The sequence below is a fragment of the Natator depressus genome, chromosome 14 (genome assembly GCF_965152275.1).
Source record: "Natator depressus isolate rNatDep1 chromosome 14, rNatDep2.hap1, whole genome shotgun sequence".
Classification (NCBI taxonomy): Eukaryota; Metazoa; Chordata; order Testudines; family Cheloniidae; genus Natator; species Natator depressus.
The window spans coordinates 3,101,528-3,120,893 of NC_134247.1; the positions used below are offsets into that span (position 1 = coordinate 3,101,528).

At 64.4% G+C, this 19,366-nt stretch overlaps 1 protein-coding gene and 1 long non-coding RNA gene across 2 annotated transcripts in view; one reads left to right on the top strand and one right to left on the bottom strand.

The window, feature by feature from the left end:
* The window catches only part of BAHCC1 (BAH domain and coiled-coil containing 1), a 78,397-nt gene extending 71,885 nt beyond the window's left edge, over positions 1-6,512 (top strand). The window contains 5 exon segments of the mRNA XM_074972132.1: positions 476-598; positions 839-1,012; positions 1,490-2,625; positions 3,166-3,402; positions 4,092-6,512. Coding sequence (XP_074828233.1) covers positions 476-598; positions 839-1,012; positions 1,490-2,625; positions 3,166-3,402; positions 4,092-4,298 — 1,877 coding nt within the window. The 3' untranslated portion in view covers positions 4,299-6,512.
* A 5,274-nt stretch (positions 6,513-11,786) lies between these two features.
* LOC141998361 (uncharacterized) lies at positions 11,787-19,101 on the bottom strand. The gene is made up of 3 exons (XR_012641824.1): positions 19,036-19,101; positions 18,904-18,952; positions 11,787-12,194 (listed from the first exon to the last, which is right to left on the bottom strand). It is a non-coding gene; the product is annotated as an uncharacterized LOC141998361 (long non-coding RNA).
* Between the last annotated feature and the right edge of the window lie 265 nt (positions 19,102-19,366).

Here is a 19,366-nt window from a genome sequence, read left to right on the forward strand (position 1 = left end):
GGGCAGGGCGAGCACTCCTGGGCTGGGGCTAAGAAATGCAGGACTGAGGCTGGTGCTCAGGTGCCAGGCAGGGGTCCCTGGACAGGGGCAGCGAGAGGAGAGGTCAGCAGGGCTGGCATCTCTCTGGCACACAGCTGGGAGCTCAGCTCTGCCAGGGATACGGCCCTGTGGACATGCCTGGGCAGACAGGGGCTGGACAGAGGGAGCACAGAGCGAGTGCCGGGCGGGGGGAGCTGGGGATGGGCCTGGCTGGAGGAGGACGCTCGTGCTGTGCGCGGATGCGACTGTGGCCCAGAGATGCCCATGCCATCAGCGCGTCCCTCCCCCTTCTGCTGCCTCTGGTGCAGCCTCACCTGCTCAGGGCCTTGTCCTCAGCGGGGCACCAGGCTGCTCTGGCAGTGGGGTGGCCCCCCCCACTCGCCCGGCACTGGGGCTCCCCCTCCCCTCTCCCCCCACTGACAGCATGTCCCCCCAGGTCCCTCCAGCGATGAGGAGGAGGAGGACCTGGACTCGGTGGTGGTGGAGTTTGACGACGGGGACACAGGCCACATCTCGGTGTCCAACATCCGCCTGCTGCCACCGGACTACCAGATCCAGTGTGAGCCGCCCAGCTGGGCCCCGATGGGGGGCGGGGGGCCGTGCCCTGCCTGGGGCTGGGGGGAAGCCCCGCAGAGAGGCACAAGTTGGGTATGCAGGGCCAGGGGCCAGAGTACTCGCCTCGCACTGCCAGGGGGCCGGGCAGGGACTCAGCCAGGTCTCCCTGCCCCTGGGGCCTGGGCTGGCCCATCTGGCTATGGGCACGAGTCTCCCCCAGCCCTGACGCTCGTTGTGGTTACAGGCACAGAGCCCTCCCCCGCCCTGCTGGTATCCAGCACATGCCGGCGGACGAAGCGGTCTTCCAGCGATGCCCCCCCGCCCAGCGAGGCTGTCCCCAGCCTGTGTGTGGACGGGCGTGAGAGCGCCGAGCCAGCCAAGAACTCCAGCAAGAAGGCCGCTGGCAAAGAGAAAGCCGGTAGGTAGAGCTGGGGGCTGGGAATTAGCCTCCCAATGGGCCAAGGGTCCCTCGCCTGCTCTGCTAAAGCCAGCCAGCAGAGCTACGCTCTTCCCTGGAGGGAAAACTCCATAAGGGCTTGGGACTGGCCTAGCAGGGAGCTGCGGGTCGGGAGTGAGGGGCACCAGCAGAGCTAGGGTGGTGGAGCCCAGGGCTGGGTAGCCGGGGGCTGCAAGTCAGACTGGGCTGGCAGAGCTGCACCGTGGGGGCCAAATGCACCCTGCTGGCATCCTGCTCCTCTCCAGCCAGCGCATTCGTCCCCGACTTGAGAGCTGAATTGAGAGCGTGTGCGGGGCTCGGTGCCGGGGGCGGCACAGTTGGGAGGCTCTGGCTGTGGATCAGGAGCCTGGCAGAGCCCAGAGCTGTTCCCAGCCACAGCAGCGCCTTGGCACCCAGGGCCAGCCATCGCCCTGACCTGGCTGTTTCCCTCCCCGGCAGGTAAAGCTGATGTGCTGGCCATGGGTGCCAAGGCGCTGCCGCCGGCTGATCACTTCCTGGGCCGGCGTGGCAGCCCCCTGCTGAGCTGGTCGGCGGTGGCCCAGACCAAGCGGAAGGCGGCCAGCAAGAACCCAGCCGTGCTGCAGAACCTCTTCCAGCTCAACGGCAGCAGCAAGAAACTGCGGGCCAAAGAGGCGCTTTTCCCCGTGCACAGCGTGGCCACCCCCATCTTCGGCAACGGCTTCGGTGCCGACTCCTTCAGCAGAATCGCCAGCTCCTACGCCTCCTTCGGTGCTGGCGCCGGCCTGGTTCTGCCCGGTGCCCAGAAGCTCTTGCGGGCCAAGAAGGTGGAGAGGCTGGAGGCGGAGGTGGGCAAGGGGGGCAGGAGGAAGTCGGGCAGCGAGTACCTGGTCAAGCTGGACCATGAAGGTGTGACGTCGCCCAAGAACAAGAACTGCAAGGCCCTGCTGATGAGCGAGAAGGACTTTGGGCCCAAGCTGGAGCGGCCCCTGCCCAGCCATGGCTACGCCCACCCAGCTTTGGTGGGCAAGGACAAAAAGGGGCGGGCCCCCATACATCAGCTGCCCATGGGGCTGGCGCTGCGCAAGTACTCGGGCCAGGCCGACTACGCCCTGAACTGTGACAGCGACTGCCACAGCTCCTACTCCGACATGGACGAGGACGAGGAGGCCAGCGGGCTGGGCGCCAACGTGCCCTCGCGCTTCATAACGCGCCTCTCGGTCTCCTCCTCCTCCTCCGGCTCCTCCACCTCCTCCTCCTCTGGCTCCATTTCCACCTCCAGCCTGTGCTCCTCCGACAACGAGGACTCCTCCTACAGCTCCGACGACGAGGACTCCACCCTGCTGCTGCAGACCTGCCTCACCCACCCCGTGCCCACCCTGCTGGCACAGTCCCAGGCCCTGCACTCCAAGAGCAGCACCCCTCAGAGGTGCTTCATCGCCAAGGCTGCCGCCGCCAGCGCCAAGGCCAAGCTGAAGCGCAAGGAGGCCCTGAGCTTCTCCAAAGCCAAAGAGTTCTCCCGGAGGCAGCGGCTGCCGTCGGTGGAAAATCGGCCAAAGATCTCCGCTTTCCTGCCGGCGCGGCAGCTCTGGAAGTGGTCGGGGAACCCCACGCAGGTAGGTCCAGCCCCACCTCCAGGTACATCTGGCCACGCCCCTGGCTGTATCTGCCTCCGCCTCCCAGTACATCTGGTCCCGCCCCTGGAAACATCTGGCCCCGCCCCTGGTATGTCTGGCCCCGCCCCAGGGAAGCCTCAAGGACAGGGCAGGTAGAGGCCTCCCATGCGATTGTCACTGGCTTGTTAGCGTGGGCACTGCCTGTAGGTGGGACGAGGGGCAGGGCGCACCCTTAACGGGGAGCTGCTGGAACAGGCCAGCACCTCCACAAGCAGACCCCTGCCAGGGAGGCACAGTCACTGCTTGAGGGGGCACCGGCTTGGCAGAACTGCCCCACCCCCACCAGGGGCACCCTATCCCCACCGCTAGCCCTGGGCCTGCCCTGTCCTGCTGGGAGCCCATGGACTCGCTGAGGGGGCCTGGAGCCGCTGCATCGCTACCAGCCCCCCCGCCGTCCCACCAGGGCAGCCGTGCCCAGGATGCCAGTGTGGGGCGGGAGGGTCACGAGCTGGGGCCTGACTGCATCTCCACCCCCCGCAGAGAAGGGGCATGAAAGGCAAGGCCCGGAAGCTGTTCTACAAGGCCATCGTGCGGGGCAAGGAGACGCTGCGCATCGGCGACTGTGCCGTGTTCCTCTCGGCCGGCCGGCCCAACCTGCCCTACATCGGGCGCATCGAGAGCATGTGGGAGTCGTGGGGCAGCAACATGGTAGTGAAGGTGAAGTGGTTCTACCACCCCGAGGAGACCAAGCTGGGCAAGCGGCAGAGCGACGGCAAGGTGAGGGGGTGGGCGGCTGGGCATGGACCCTGGATGGGGCGGGTGGCCGGGCATGGACCCTGGACATGGGCAGCGGTGCTGAGCAGATGGGTGCGGGACAGGGGCAGCTGGGCGGATGGGGGCGCTGGGCAGCCAGGCATGGGATGGGGCGGCTGGGCATGGGACAGAGGTTGCTAGGCAGATGGGCACAGGATGGGGGCGCTGGATGGACAGGCATGGGATGGGGGTTGTTGGGCAGAGAGAGACGAGACAGAGATTACTAGCTAGATGGGCACAGGATTTGGATACTGGGCAGATGGGCAGGGGATGGGACGTGGGGCAGACAGGCACAGGACGGGGTGGCTGGGCATGGGATGGGGGTAGCTGGGTGGACAGACATGGGATGGGGGTTGCAAGGCAGATGGGCACAGGATGGTGTGCTGGGCTGCCAGGCATGGGAAGGGGCACTGGGCAGACGGACACAAAATGGGAGTTGCTGGGCGGACCGGCACAGGACGGGGCACTGGGCGGATGGACACAGGGCGGCCCCTTTCCCGAGAACCCGAGGGCTGTACTCAGAACAGGATGCCACGGAGCTCCCAGCATGGCGGACAGGGCCCAGTGTCTGCGTTGGGCCGGGCCAGCAGCCTGTCCAGTGGCTGAAGCCCCTGGGGCCTGCAGGGGACCCTCATCCTGCTCTCTGCCCGCAGAACGCGCTGTACCAGTCGTGCCACGAGGACGAGAACGACGTGCAGACCATCTCGCACAAGTGCCAGGTGGTGGGGCGGGAGCACTATGAGCAGCTGACCAGGAGCAAGAAGTACCAGGACCGCCAGGACCTCTATTACCTAGCGGGGACTTACGACCCCACCACAGGCCGGCTGGTGACTGCCGACGGCGTCCCCATTCTGTGCTGACCCCGTCAGGGGCGAACCAACCACCCCCCGGCCACTCACCGGCAAACACGCAGGGGAAAGGAGCCGGGAACCGGGGCCAGGAGTGGCCGGGCACCCTAGGGCCTTTTGCCTCCCTCTGTGGGTGGGCTGGCCAACGGAAGGGCTGCGCTGACATCGGGGAAGCTCTCCCAGCAGCACCACCTCTGCCCGTTGGAGCCAGGCCCGGTAATTATGCAAACCCCCGCCCCCCGGCACGACTCCGGCAGCTCCCGCGGAGCAGCGACCCGGATCCCGGCCGCAGGGCAGAGCCAGCCTGGCTCACCAGAGACCTGCACACAGAGCTCTCCTTCCCGTTGGCAGGCACGGAGAGATTTGAATTCAAGCCATACTGTCCCTAGTACCTCGGACTGTTTGCCAGCAGGTAAAGCAGAAATCAGGTGTATTATTCTATTTATTTCTCGTGTAAATATTGTATTTCTTCCGGGAAGTTTTATGGAAACAGAGAAACCGACAGACAAATGGGGGGCGGGGGGGGGGTTGCAATGCACTGTTTGCCCCCAGCCGGGCTGAGGCCAAGGACAGCTGGGGTTTTTTGTACATAGGGAGGGAGCAGGGAGGGCCCCGGCGCGCTCACCCCGCTGATGGGACGGCGCCCGCCTGGCCGGACTGTGTAATATAGACCCCCTGGGGCGCGCTCCCTCGGTCCTTCGGTGTATTATTATTATTCTTATTCTGATGCTAGTGACCCCGGCGCTCTGTCGGGGGGCACGTGCCCTGTGACGGGGGAACAGAGAGAGTATATATATTATTATAAACTTGGGCAGTGAGGCCAGGCCACGCTCGGCAGGGAGCGCACAGCCCGAGCTAGCTTCCCTCGGGAACCAAACACGCCCGCCACGCACACGCATGCAGCCGCCACACGCACAGACCTGCCGCTCCTGCATGCACCCACGCCCCACACAAGCAGGAGACAGAGCCGGGCTAGGCGTCTCCCTGTGGCTCCCAGCCGCGCCAGGACCCTGGTTAAAGGACGTGGGTGGATGTGTGCAGACGGTGGGAAGGGGGGGGCATTCGCATGTGGACGTGGGCACGCGGAGGGGTGGGCACGCGGAGGGGTGCGCGGGTGCTGAAAGGACAAAGCGCAGGGGTGCCTGGCAGCACCGCACCCCCTCTCAGTTGAGGCCGGGCAGCCCCAAGCCTCTTTTCTGAATCCCATTAATCCATTAAACCAAACTAACCCAGACCCTCTCAGGAGAAGACATAGGGGCCTGGCCGGAGCCAGCGCTGCCCATGGGCCGTGGCTGCCCCGATGCCCTGGTCTGGGGCCCAGCTGGAGCCGAGATGTCTCTTTCCCCTTTGAGTGCCCTCGGGCCTGCAGCTCTGGCAGTGGGGCTCAGCAACCCCCCAGCAACCCCCCAGCCGGGCTGCTCACGCAGGGCAATTGGGGCTTTTCCGAAAGCAGAACCCAGTGAGAAGGTGCCCAGGCAGATGGGGCTGAGTCAGCCGGGAGCGGGTATGGCACCCTGCTTAGATCCCATTGCCCTGGCATGCCGAGTTAGCCAGAGGGGCAGTGGGTGGCTTCCTGCAGTCAAACCAAAGCACCACCACCTTGCTCACCCACCCCCACGGGGGCTACGCTGGGAACCGGCTGGGACACTCAGGAGCAGGCCCCTGCCATGGCCGGCCCCTGCGCCTGCTCTGTGGGGGTGATGTGCAGACATCCCAGCTCTCCCACCGAGGGGCTGCCAGAATGTCTCCTACTCCCCCCATGACAGCCCTGCCCTACAGGGAGGTGGCACCTACTGGGCACACTACTGGGCTCCGTGTGGCCCATGCCAGCTCGGGGTAGCATGGCCCCACTGAGCGGGTTGGGCACCCCCAACCAAGGACCAGACATCCCCAAGCTCCCGTGCTGCCCCAGGGCCTGGCAGTCTTCCCAACTCCCAGGGCCGCAGCAGGGGCTGATGTAATGTGTTCTGAGGTGCCCCCGCAGCCCCCACTCTCCCAATACTTTGCTGTCTGTGGTTTCTGCCCACTCCAGTCGGGGACCCGCGCCCTCACTGGGGCAGGGGGACGCTGGCTCGTCCCAGCCCCCCCTAAAGCTCCAGATAGAAGAGAAAGGAGCCTCCCTTCCCCCCGGTGGTCTCAGAGTAACCCAGATTCCTGATGAGCGCGCGAGACGCCCCCCCGGACCCTCCCCCTCGAGTGGCCGTGCCCCCCTCCCCGTGGCCGCGCTATGCTGTAAATGTGTAAAGGGCCGTTCTGCGCCGAGGGGAGGGTTTTTTTCAATGTAAACACTAAAAAACTACAACAAAAAAAGGGGGAAACACCCCAGTTTTCTGAACAGCAGACGATGTAAAGGCCTTTTAGTATGGAACTTTTCTATCGATAACTTGGCTTATGAATAAATATATGAAACCTTGCTGGGCGCCAGGTGTTCATGCCTTGTGGGATGGGGCATAGAACCAGCCCCACAGGGGCAGACAGGCACGGGGCACAGCTCTAACCTATGTACGGGGGGTGCCAAGCCCTGGGGGTGGGCTGTGAGGGGAACGGATCGGGAGTGCCCTGCGCGGGGGGGTGGGGGGGGTATCAGAGGGAGGATCAGAGGTGCCCTGCCTTTGGGGGATGTTGGGGTGAGGATCAGAGGGGAGGATTGGGGGTGCCATGCACTGGGGGGGGAGGATTTTGGGGGTGCCGTGCACTGGGGGGGCATGCCAAGGGGCATCAGTAACATGGGCGGGGCTATGGAACAGTTACAGTGACAGCCAAGGGCCAAGTGTTGCACTGGGGAAAGCTGGATGCCAGGACCCATCTCCATGTGACTGCACTTTGCCTTAGCACTACTCAGAGCAGGCCAACAGGACACCTAGGTTCTAGTTCCCAGTTCTGCCACTGATGCCCTCTGCAGCTTGGGGGGTGGGGAGGGTGGCTCTGTGCCTCAGTTTCCCCTTCTGCCTGAGGGGTCTCAGTGGCCTCCCCAGAGGAGAGACTGGGACTCACACAGGGGCGTGCTTTGAGATCCTTGGCAGAGCAGGAAGGCTGAGCACTGTCTGGGTTCAGGCCCTGGCTGGCCTGGTGCAGCCCACCCCCTTCTCCAGCAGTGTGGGGTCAGGGTCACCCCATGGCCTGATTGCGGGCCAGGCCCCCTCCCAGCCGAGCCACTTGCAGCATGGGGGCTGTAAATCCCAGCACGGCCCCCCGCAGCTGCTGGCTAATGACTTAGTTTTATATCTTAATTCAAAATTTTATTGCCCTCTTCCCAAGCGCAGAGACAGAGAGGTGTAATTAGCAGCCAATGCAATTACCGCCCGCCCCCTGCCCGCCGGGCCCGGCTCCAGCACCACGCTCAGGAAGGGAGCTGGAGCTGCTGCTGCTGCTGGCACAGGGCGGTCCGGATGCCCAGGGCGAGCAGGGTCTTGCTGGCCCTAGTCCTCCTACAGCCATGGCAAACACATCTGCTCCCCCAGCTCGACAGACAGACACGGGGGTGGGATAAATCGATACACAGGCTGGTGCAGTGAAATTAATGGGTGCACTGATAACAGGCAACGGCAGGGGGCATTGGTGAAATGTTAGGGTGTTCTCAGTTCCAACCCACATTCTCCAGACAGGGAAACTGAGGCATCTAGCTGGGACCTGACTTCCCATGGTCACACTGTGGGTCAGTGGCAGATCAGTTACAGCCCCCAGGTGCCCTGACTGCCAGTGCCACACTCAACCCCCCAGACCCCAGCATGACCATAGAATACCATTCGCCAGGGCATCACGCAGCACCCAGCTCCTCTCTGGCTGTCCTCTCCCGGCCCCCTCCCATGCCAGGGATGCTACCCCATTGTCAGGCCTCTGCAGGGACCGTCCCTATGGAGAGCAAGTCCCGCTGCATGGGGCTTTGGGGCTGGTGTGGCCAGAGCACAGCACTGGGACCCAGACAGGGCAGATCTAACCTCAGTAGCGAGACACCAGGATGGGGGCAACTGTGGCTCCCCACGAGCATCGACGGGCAGGGGCGTGAATGCCCCCAGAAGTGGGGGCATGTTGCTGGGGGGCAGGGGTCCAATGTTCTGTCTTCTCCTCTCACTGCCAGCCACAGCACCCCAAATGCCTGCCCCCCTTCCCCACCGGCCCAGCTGCTCCACGTCAGTACTTTGTGTCTCCGCGCTGTGTGGAAAGTGATCCCGCCCCAGGGGAGGCCAGCATGCAGGCCGGGGATTCAGCATTCAGCCCAGCACTGCTGCCCGGGCCCCCGAGGCCACACCAGCCCCTTTGTCCTGACAGCCGGCTCAGCTTAATTCTGCCCAGCCGAAGAGAGATGAAATTAAACAGGAGCCGGCCCGGCCCGCAGCAAGTCTGGCGCAGAGCGGGGAGCTGCATGGCCACAGGCTCGGCTCCACCCCATCCCAAGCTGGGGGTCGACACCAGGAAGCGCTGATGGTTGGATTGTTACAAGGGAATGGGCCCCACGGGGCGCGCCGCCCTCATCACAGGCAGGCCCAATGGGCCATGCAGCCATGCCTCCTGGGCAGAGACCTCCAAGGCCAGCCAACCACTGACTCTCACCAGCCTGGAGCAGGCACAGGTGCCAGCAAGCGCCAAGGACCATGTCACCTCTCCGTGTCCCATGCACCTCCATCCCAGCCAGGGTCCACAGCCCCCTGGGGTCAGGGCTTGAGGTCTCCATCCCTACTTCGCCCATCCCAGGCACTACAGGAGCAAATTCCTCTCCCCACCCGCCAAGGCCATGGCCAGGTGCAATTCCCCTCCCCCTTTCTGCCCCACTCCCGTCTCCCCTGTGCCCTCCCCCCCGGAGCAGGGCCCGCACTGTGTGGGGGGCAGCGCCCAGAACACACAGGGTTAAAAACGAAGCGCTGGCCTGTGACCAAGACAAACGAGGCATTATGGGAGCTGCCACAGCAAGATAAATGGTGGCACCGGGTGACTTTGATCAATAAATGGGACATTGGCGCAGGTAGAGATGACAAGCGGGGCCGATCGCAATTAGTTTTTAATACCACAAACCAATTGGGGACGAGGGCACATTAATTATTCATCCACCAAGCACTGGCCTCGCCTCCTACCGAGCTGCGCAGAGAGCAGCAGGCACCCCTGGCCGGTGCCCCACAGCCACAGGAGGGGGGGTCCGCAGGGATGCCGATGGACAGAGATTCTCCCAGGGGACCTAATGGGCAGTGCAGGGTGCCGCGTCACCCAGCCAGGTGCCCGCCCAGCCTTGCCTGCGGAAATGGGCTCTTGGGTCAGTCAAGGGTGAAGCGGAGAAGGGTGAGTGGGGAGGGGAGAGATGCTGCAGGAGGGGCTTTCCCAGACATGCCCCCCCAAGCTTCTAAGCACCCCATGGGCAGCCTCCCGCCCCCCCCAGGCAGCTGCCACCTCTCACCCGTCGGGCATGAGCTGACTCCCACCACCAGCCCATGATGGGCACAGACTGGTCAAGCCACCCACATCTCCTCTCTGCCCCCAGTGCCCTCTGGATGGTGGGGCTGGAGTTAATCCCATTCTGGGGCTGGCAGCCCCATGCACCCAGACCCCCTTGTCAAGTGCCAGCTGTTGCCCAGGCTCCCCACAACCTCCATCACGGCCCCTGCAGCCCCAGGGCAGGAGGCTCCCTCCCGGGCCAATGGCGATGGGCCCAACCTCCTGCCCTGCCCAGCCCAGCTCCAGGCTGGCCCCGATGGGCCACAATGGCCACCTGCAGCTTCCATGTGGTCAGGCAGGGATCATGGCGGGAGGGGAGATGCCAAGCCTAGTGGGGGAACGGGGCAATGGGACATGAAGAGGCATGAGCGTGGGGGGAGAGGGCAGAGCACTGTTTTATCTCGAAGACAGAAAGCCTGAAAGTCCCAGCACGGACCCTGGTGCCCCCAGAGCCAGCAGGCACCGGAGTCCAGATTGTCCAAGGGAATTAGGGCCCCAAGATACAGAGAATACCAGGCACATTTGAAAATCACCCTGGGTGCCTGTCTGCACCTTTAGGCCCCTAACTCCCTGGGGCAGCCTGACCCCCAGAGGGCATCATGTTCCACCTGGACAGTGACCCAGTGCAGGGTGCTGCCAGGCAGAGGGGAGGGTCCCTGTCCCAAGGAGCTCCGAGGCCAGAGTGGGGGCACCCCTGTCACTCCAGGAAAGGCCTTGCTGCAGCCCAGCTGGCTCCAGGGCAGAGGGTGGCCAAGGAACAGGGGTTAAACCCCAGCAAGTTCAGCAGAGACCGCGCCGAGCAGCCATTCCTGAAAGTGCCCAGTTGCGCCAGAGGCCCCAGCAGGCAGCACCCAGGGGTTCACTCCACGGGGCGGGCCTGGCCACCGTCTTTCCCTGGGGCACTGGAGCCTTGCAGCACCTGTTACAGCCTTGGGGCTTAGGGCAGGGACCCGGGATTCCTGTCTTCCACCCTCAGCTGCCCCCGGCGCCCCACGAGAGGGGATGCCCCATCTAGAACCAAGGGGAGCAATGCTCTGCAGAGCCCTGTGCGCTCACGGGGCCCCTCCTGGCCTGGGTAGTGCCTCCATATTCCCCAGCCATTTCTCTAGGCCAGGCTGGGGAAGCTCCCGGGAAGGGGGCACCATCCAGTCAGACCCACGGGTAGCCCCAGGCTCCCACCCCTGCTGCCAGCTCAGAGGGGAGCCTAGCAGGCACTTTTGGCTGGACACTAGTCCAGGCTTCCTGTGCACCTGGGAGCAGGCCCCATGCAGCCAGCTCAGGCTAGGAGACACTCCTGGGAGCAGGGTCCTGAAGCCAGGGGCAGCACTGTGTGTGATCCCAAGCAGCCAGGGTAGCAGCTCCCTGGCACCAAACCTGAGCCACTTGCCCAGGAGACCCTGCCAGAGGCCTCATGAGCCAAGCCAGTGAGCAGAGGGCCCTGAACTACCACCCCAGGGCACGAGGCGTTGAAGGGGAAGGGCTACTGGCCATGGCCAGGGGAGTCAGGGCAAGGGGTGACTTTCTGGCTGGACAGTCCCTGCAGGCACCTCCCGGGCCCAGTGCCGGGCAGTAGAGATTGTCTACAGGAAGGATCCAGCGAGCAGTTTGAGGGGCTGCTCCTCCCACGCTGGGGCCAGCAGCACCCCAAGGCTGGAGCCGGGGGGTGCCAAGGAGCTGCAGTGCTGGATGGCAGGAGCTACAGAACAGCAGCTCAACAGGGACTAGCCAACCCGCCTAACAAACGGCCCAGGGGCAGGGCTGGGCTAGCAGGGGCCTGCGGGTCAGGACTGAGGGACATCGGGGAAGCTTGCATCACTCCAGCCTGCGCTATCGCTCCCCCATTGACGCTAGGGCCAGGCAGGATGGGTCTGTTTAGGGACCATCATGGAGGTGACGGACCCAGCTTTGGAACAGCCCCTAGGAGAAGCCTGTCAGTGGGCCCAAGCCCCTCTGGGTCTCACTCCTCCTCAGGGGAAGCCCTGTGGTTTCCCACCTCCTTAGACTGCACCTCAGGGCCTGTCCCCTGTGCAGGATTAACGCCCCTCGCCCATAACGACTGACACACACTGCTGGCAAAACAGTTGGTTTATTAGTCACCCAGCACCGCCCAGGAAACCCCCAGGGTGGCACAGAGAACAGTGAAAGCACAGAGCCTCCTGGTCAAACCAGAGCCCGGCTAAGCTGCAGTAAACCCATGTTCTGGCTCCATCTCTGCCCGGCCAGACTCCAGGTGAGACCCCGACTTCTTCCAGCAGCCAGCTCTCGTCCCCTCCCGGCCTTTGCACTCAAGCAGGGATCCTCGCTCAGCTCCCTTAAGCAGAGGCAGGGAAATCCAGCTCCCTTGGGGCATCAGCTGGTAGGTGATCGCATCCTGATGACTGGCTTTGCCACTGTCTTCACAGATGCTCCATTGATCTCGGGTCTGAAGCCATGTCTGCCCCCAGAGCAAACAGCTCACTGGGTACTCATACAGCACAGGGGAAACTGAAAATATTACAGAAAATTCCCACTTTCTCCTAGGGCCCATGAGAGCGTTGCTCCCCACCCTACCCCAAGGCCACAGGCTGGGCTGGGCTGACCCAGCGCTATGGCCCAGCTCCTGTTCTCCACACTGCCCAGTGAAGTGGATGGGGACCTGGGGGGGGTCTCCCTCTCTGCCCCCCCAGTAGGGGTACAGGCTACAGCTGAGACAGACACAGATAACCCTGCCTGTATCAGCACAGGGCAGATATCTCTGGGTCCCAGCCTAGCTTACCCCTTTCCCTGCACAGCTCACCCAAACGGGGCACAGGCCAGCTGCTGGCTCTGGTATCTGCACACAGGGGCTGCTTGGAGGCTCCCGAGGGCAGGTAAGATCAAGGGGCTGCACCACGGGGAGCTCTCCCCACAGGACCCCAGGGAGCCTGGCTTGACGAGGTCCCACTGCAGCTCCCCAGCCCCAGCGGATTTCTCAGTGGTGCCCTGTAACACTGAATCAGCCACAGCGGAGCTGGCTGGCGGCCAGGCAGCTGCTGGCAGGCCAGGGCTGTTGCGGGAGCTAGGCTGCGCCAGGCTGTGCAGAGGGAGCCTTTGCCATTCCCTCACCCATTAATGGGGCTCCATGCTGGGCAAGCTCTGGTGCATGATGCCTGGGGTGCCCACACAGGCACAGGGGGTGCTGCAAACAAAGCCCCAGCCAACAGCTTGGAGCCGGGATGAGGCCTGAGGCCCAAACCCCCTTTCCTTGTGAGACCCTGGTCCATCTGCCACCTATCCCCAGAGCCCTTCAGGCAGAGACCGGCCAGGTCCCCTCTCTTCTGGGGAGGGCTGGAGAAGGCTGCTGCTGCAAACCAGAGAGAGAAAGGCCTGGAGTCTTGCTCCCCAGCATGGGCGGCCAGGGCCTGCAAAGGAACGAGTCAGTCCTGAACCTCTCCTTGTTCACCCACATGGGAGGCCTACTCTGAGGGGTGTCAGATCATCCCCATACACAGCCATTGTTCCCCTGCACTGCCTGGCCCAAGGACTCCCCACCCATTCAGCCAGCCGAGCGGAGCACGGCCCAATGCACTGGCACCACAGGGATCCCACGTCAGGGAGCCGGCCACAGTGGCTAACAGAGGGACAGGAGGGACCCCTGGCTGGGCCGGGTCAGGCGAGGCTCCCTGCACCCAGGTTAGTCTGCAGCTTCTCAACTAACCCCCCTTCTGAGACTCCCCATCGGGCTGGACTGTGAGCTGCCTGAGCAGAGACCAGGGCCCAGTGTCAGGCTCTGCCCTTTGATGCCAGACGCTGCCCCAGCCATGCAGGGAGAACCCGAGTGCCACATCCTTCCCCTCCCAGCCTGATCCCTGCTGCTGCCCTTCCCCACAGCTCCGATGGGCCAGCTGCAGGTGGCCAGCAGGCACCCGTGGCATGGGATTCCTCCTTTGTATTTCAGGCAGCAGCTCACTGCCTGAGGACTGCGGGAAGAGATGAGCCCTTGGCATGGCACGTCCCACCCTGCAGCTCAGCAGAGCCACCCAGTGGGGGAGATGCCCCGGCACAGAGCAAGGATGCCGAACCGCCCCAGAACCTGCCAACAAAATAGCCCTGTGTCACGGGGATGGCAGGGCTTCCCCCCCCCCCCATGGGCCCAGCTGGGCACCCTGGCATGGCCAGCGCTGGGCTTCCCTCCGTGGCCCTTAAACATGCTGGAGCGTCAGCACCACAAGCCATGACCCAGGACTGGTCCTGGGATGCCAGCCCCCTTCCCCCCAGGGCAGGTGTGGCTCTGGGGTCACAGGTGCCCCCCAGGAACCCACTCGAGGAGGGAGGGGAGGAGAACTGCAGCAAACTCCAGGCTTAGCCCTTCACCCTCCCCCTGCCCCTTCAGCGGGACGCAGAGCTGGGTGACTCCAGGCAGCTGGGACCCAGCCCCAATCGGCAGAGAACGCGCGGGTTCAGGCCCCCGTGCCAGCAAGCGGCTCAGAGCAAGGCGTTAGTCCAGCATCGGTGTGTGCGTTTAACTCCAACATGCAGGGAGCTGCGGGTCGGGATTGAGGGGCACCGGCAGGCAAGCCCAGCCCTGGGCTTCCCCATCCCCACAGCTCTGCCAGTGCCCCTCACTCCCGACCAGCAGCCCCACAGCATCGCCTTCCTCAAGTCAAAGCCATAATGACCCAATGGCACAAGGCAGGGGGTTCGCTGCAGCCTGTGCTGAGGAAGGCCACCTCGCAGAGTGGGGACAGGAGCAGCGCTGCCTTCGGGGGCTGATCACAGGGCCATCGGAGAAGCTGGGTCAGGGGCCAGCAGGAGTGGGAAGTGACCCCTCCAGAGCCAGCCCCCCCCCCCCGCCCCAAGCAGGGGGGAAGGGAGGGGGAAGCTGCCAGCAGCTTGGTGGGGCCTGGAAAGCAGATCCAGGCTGGTTTTGCTTATAGGATCAAAAGTGAAGGCAGTGAGAGCTACAGGGGATTTTAGATTAAAGAGCCTCCCAGAGCCTCAAGTCTGCGCTCAGATGAAGAGCTCACCAGGCCTCAGAGGGGCGAGAAATTCACCAGGCTGAGCCCCTCCGGGGGACTCTGGAACCAGGAACCCATGGATCCCCCTTGTGATGCAGCAGGGAGGGGGAGTGTTAACCTGAGAATGTGGCAGGGGAGTGTCACTGGGGATGGGATACCTGAGAGCCTGTAACCTGAGCCAGGAGGGGAAGGAGGGATGTAACACCTCTGCCCGGGAAACTGGACAAAGGCTGCAGGAGAGAGCCTGCTGGAGGGGTTTTGGTTTCAGTTTTGTGCTGGGTGGTGGAACGCAGGGAACCCCAGGGCTGGGGTCTGAGCTCCCTGCCCCCCCAGAAGGCCTTGACTGAGGGGTCCTGGTTGTACCCACAAGCTCTGTTTTGGACTGTGTTCCTATTGTCCAATAAACCTTTGTTTTACTGGCTGGCTGAGAGTCACGGTGAATCCCAGGAAGGGGGGTGAAGGGCCCGGACTCCCCCATGCTCCGTGACACCCCTTCCCCCCTAGCTCTGGCCCCTGCTCACAGGCTACCCCACCGTTGCTTTTAGTGCAGCCGCCAGGCCAGGGGCACCATGGGCTGAGCTAGGGGAGGGGGCCCCAGCGGGCAAGGACCAGGGGCAGGGAAAGCATGGCCCCCCAGCAGCGGGGGTACAGCTTGAGGACCAGGCTCGGGCAAACCTGCTGATTTGGAGCCAGCCTGTCTCAAGGACGCGTGGCAGCACAGGGCTTGGCACCGAGGGCGAGAGGAAAGCCGGCCTCGCGGGCAGCTGGGGCAGAGCACGGGCACAGCTCCAGGAGAAGGCTCATTCCTTCAGGGAGAGGCACCCGGGATGCCACGGGGTCAGACCTGCAATCAGCACGCCATCCCCACAGAGCCTGGCAGTGCCAGCTTTGCCATGCTGCACAGAGGGGCTGGGGGAGGGGCAAGCTGGGGCCTGCAGACCCCCAGCTGCGGTGGCCAGAGGACCCAAACACCAGCACATGGAAGAGTTTCTAAAGCACTTCCAGCTGCAGGCCTCCGAGCGGCTGGGAGATGGCGCCAGGGCAGGGTCAGGCCTGGGCAGAGAACCAGGCGTATCCCCCAGAACCCCACAAGCGAGGCTGCAGCCACCCCCCGCCCCCATACAGCACCAAGCCTGGGCACATGCACGGGGGGCTCCCTCTGAGACCCAGGGAGTTGCTCCCTCCAGCTGCTGCACTGGGAGAAGGAAGGGTGAGTGCAGCCTGGCCCTGGAGACATGCCCTCCTCCAGCAGCAAGGGGTTAAACTAGACCCAAGAGCAGCCCCCCACCCCCCGCCCCGGCCTGCCCGTATCTCCCCGTTCCCACCAGCAGGAGGCGCTGAGCCGGGAACGCCCCTGCCAGGCTGGGGAAGCTGGACATTCCCAAGGGATGAGCCCGCCTCATCCCGACCTCGCACCCACCCCCAGCACAGGGCCACGAGAGGGGGCAGCTCCCTGTCCTGGGGCAAACCGCGGCCCTTCTCTGCCTCAGTTTCCCCACCTGTGGATGGGGGGGAGGAGGGGGAGCGGGGAGCCTGCAGCGCTGCGGGGGGCCCGCCCAGAGCAGGACCGACCCCCCGATCCCTGCCCCGCGGCGCCCATCCCCGGGGCATCGGGCCGCGCGCCGGCCCCCGCCTCCGAGAGGGAGGAGCGCGAGGCCCCGCCCACAGGGTCCCTCCATCCCCCACGCCGGCCGCGCGCGCACGCGGCTCATTGACGCGGGGTGACGTGTACAGGGCTGAGCGATGGACGGGCCCCCAGCCAGCCAATGGAGACCCGACTCGCGGCTCCTTCCCCCACGTGGGGCAGGACGGGCGGCCAGCGTCCGCCTACCATTGGCCCCGCGGCAGCCAACCAGAGAGTGTCAAAACGCAGCTCTGCGCGACCATTGGCCAGCGGGGCTCCCTTTTGTTCTCGCCACCCTGGTGCCGTTAACACTTCCCTCCCCGCAGGCTGGACCAGGGGCAGCCGCTGTCCTCCAGGGGGCGCTGGCTGAGCCAGGAGCCCCGGGACTAGCACGTGCCCCTGGGGTGAGGGCTGCCCTGCACCAGCCCCCTGCAGGGCAGGGCATTGCCAGGGCTCCAGCCGCCCCCAGAGCTGGGGAATCAGCAGCCTGCTCCAGGGAGAGCAATGGAGGCGGGTGGACGAGGGCCAGGTCCCACAGGCAGCTGGTGCAGAGACACCCCCCCCCCCCCCAGGAGCCTGCGAGGGGCCCTTGACCCACCCTCAGCGCCACAGACCAGGGAGACTCACGGTGGCAAGCAGTGATCCAGGGCTCAGCCAGCGCCTGGGCCTATGGGCGGCAGCATGTCCTTCGCCCCGACAGAGCCCCCCCAGAAAGCCAGCACAAGCTACGGTGCTCCTAGCCGGACAGAGCCAGCATCACTCCCAAGGGCAACAGGCTGGGAAAAGGGGAGACCTGCCAGCGGGGCACAATGCCCTTGGCTTCCTAGCTAGGGGGAGGACTCTCTGCAGAAGCCCTTCCCCCGCAATCCCCCTTGCTGGCAGGGGTGCACGCTCTGCAGGTGGCTCAGTGGTGCACAGGGCAGGGATGCAATGGGGAGTACTCAGTAGGACCCCCATAATGCCCCCACTTCCTCCCCACCAGGGCAAAAATGCAGCCCAGGAAGCTCCCAGATCAGTCAGATGGGTGGGGGAAACCATTACGGGAGCCACGATGACCCCCACCCTCCCCACTGCCACAGATGGGCCCTGGGAGGCCGATGACCAGCCCCCCCAGGCCAAAGGAATTGAACCCGCTGTTAGAGCAGAGCCAGATCCTCTGCACCCAGGACAGTACCACACACGGGGGCAGGTGAGGCCAACATCCCTTAGGCCCTGCTGGGATGCTGGCAGGAGGTCACTGGGGCTATTAATGGCTCTCCCCACTGCCCCGACAGCAGAGCTCCAGCTGCCCCGTTTGCCTGGCTCTGTGCGGGACAGAGAAGCTAGGCAGGACGGTGAGAGGGACGGATCTGGGCATTGGCACAGTCGGCAGCTTCATCTTTGGGGGCTACCAGGCGCTGCACTGGGCATGCATCGGGCCACTTAGGTTCTGCACAGGAAGCCTGAGCCTAGAGGCACCCACCCAGCATCATGGGTGCACATGGCCCCAGGCCATAAGTCTGCAAGGCTGCCCGGGGAAGCCCTTCGTCCACCCACCCACCAGGGCTTCTCTCCTGCACCCCCAGGCTGAGCCACACAAATCTATCCCAGTTTCCGCCACTAGGTGGCGCCCAGCAGGCCATCGCTAAGGGCAGGGGGCAGCTGGGTGGGGGGTGGCTGAGAGTCCTGGAGACCCAGGGCTTCTGAACCGGGGCCAGGGGAGGAGACAGGCAGCCACGGGAGCCTGAGGATGCCCAGCAGGGAGGGCAGCTACTGGTTGGCTCCATGCTGGTGACACCGTGGGCACGGAGGGTCTAGCTTGCTTTGCTGCACAGGGGAGGCAGGGCCCAGGAGAAGGGCTGGGTGCCCTGCCCCACAGCGCATTACCTCTTTGGGAGGAAGGAATGGGAACCCCACACACGGCAGCCGCTCCTTGGGCTGGGGAGAGATGCTCCATCCCCGAGGCAGGGAGCAGATGGCCCTGAGCACGACAGTTGTTGCAGCACCAGCCCCTGGGTTTGGCTACAGGCCAACGAAGGGTTAAGCCCGCCACCCATCACTCAGCAGCCACAGGGACCCCCGCCCCCGCCCTGCGCAGGGAGGCAGGCCGGGAATTCCTTCCAACACCACGGTATAAAAAGTCACCGACTAAGCAAGTTAACAAGTGAACAATCAACCGCAGCCAAGTTGGCTAGAGTGAAGCCGTGACGAATGCCAATTGAGAGACAAGCAAGGGCTGTGGTGGGATCGCTACTGCCCAGCCAGCCGGGCGCAAGGCACAGCGTGCAGAGCAGGGCCAGGGCAGGAACAGGGGGGCCTTGACAGATGCAGCCGGCATCCCTCCCCAGCTCCCCCCCCTTCCCCAACGCGTACCTCCTGTACTGCGCCAGGGCTGCCCTTTTCTGTGGGGCCCTTCTGGATGGGCTGCAAGGCGCAGCGCCCCATCCAGAAAGGCCATTACCGCATGCACCGTGATGCGGTAAACGCCCCCTGCCAGCAGCCCAGCTCTCAGACAGGGGGTGCAGCCAGCAGGGGGCATCACAGAAAAGGACACTGTCCCCCTCTCTAGGGACCGCCACGTCTTCAGCCCTGTTCCCCCATCAGATGCACCTACCTGGAGCTGGTGATGGCCCTGGGTCCCTGATCTTCTCCAGCCAGGCTCCCTACAAAGTGCATGGACACACCTGTTAGGAGCCAGACATCAGGCTCCAGACACCAAGCCCCCACCCTGAAATCAGCCCCTTACCTTCCCCAGGCTCAACACAGCAGCTCCCTACCTTGGGAGCTAAAGGATTGGCATAGCTCCCCCTCCTCCTTATATAGGGAGTGGTGTTGCGGGGAAAGCTGTCCCTGTGGATTACCCGTTCCCACTCAGCTAGTTCCATGCACCCTGCTGACCAACCTGCCTCACGCCTGAGGGAGCTGGAAGTGCCGCCATCTGCCAAGAGCAAGAGAGAATCTCGAAGAACTGGGGGGCGGGCACCACCCAGTCTGGTTCCCAACGCCACACAGCCACAACCCCCCTCCTGAGGCTGCCCCCGCTGGATCTAGGGGGGGTCTCCCAGCCTGTTCTGCTC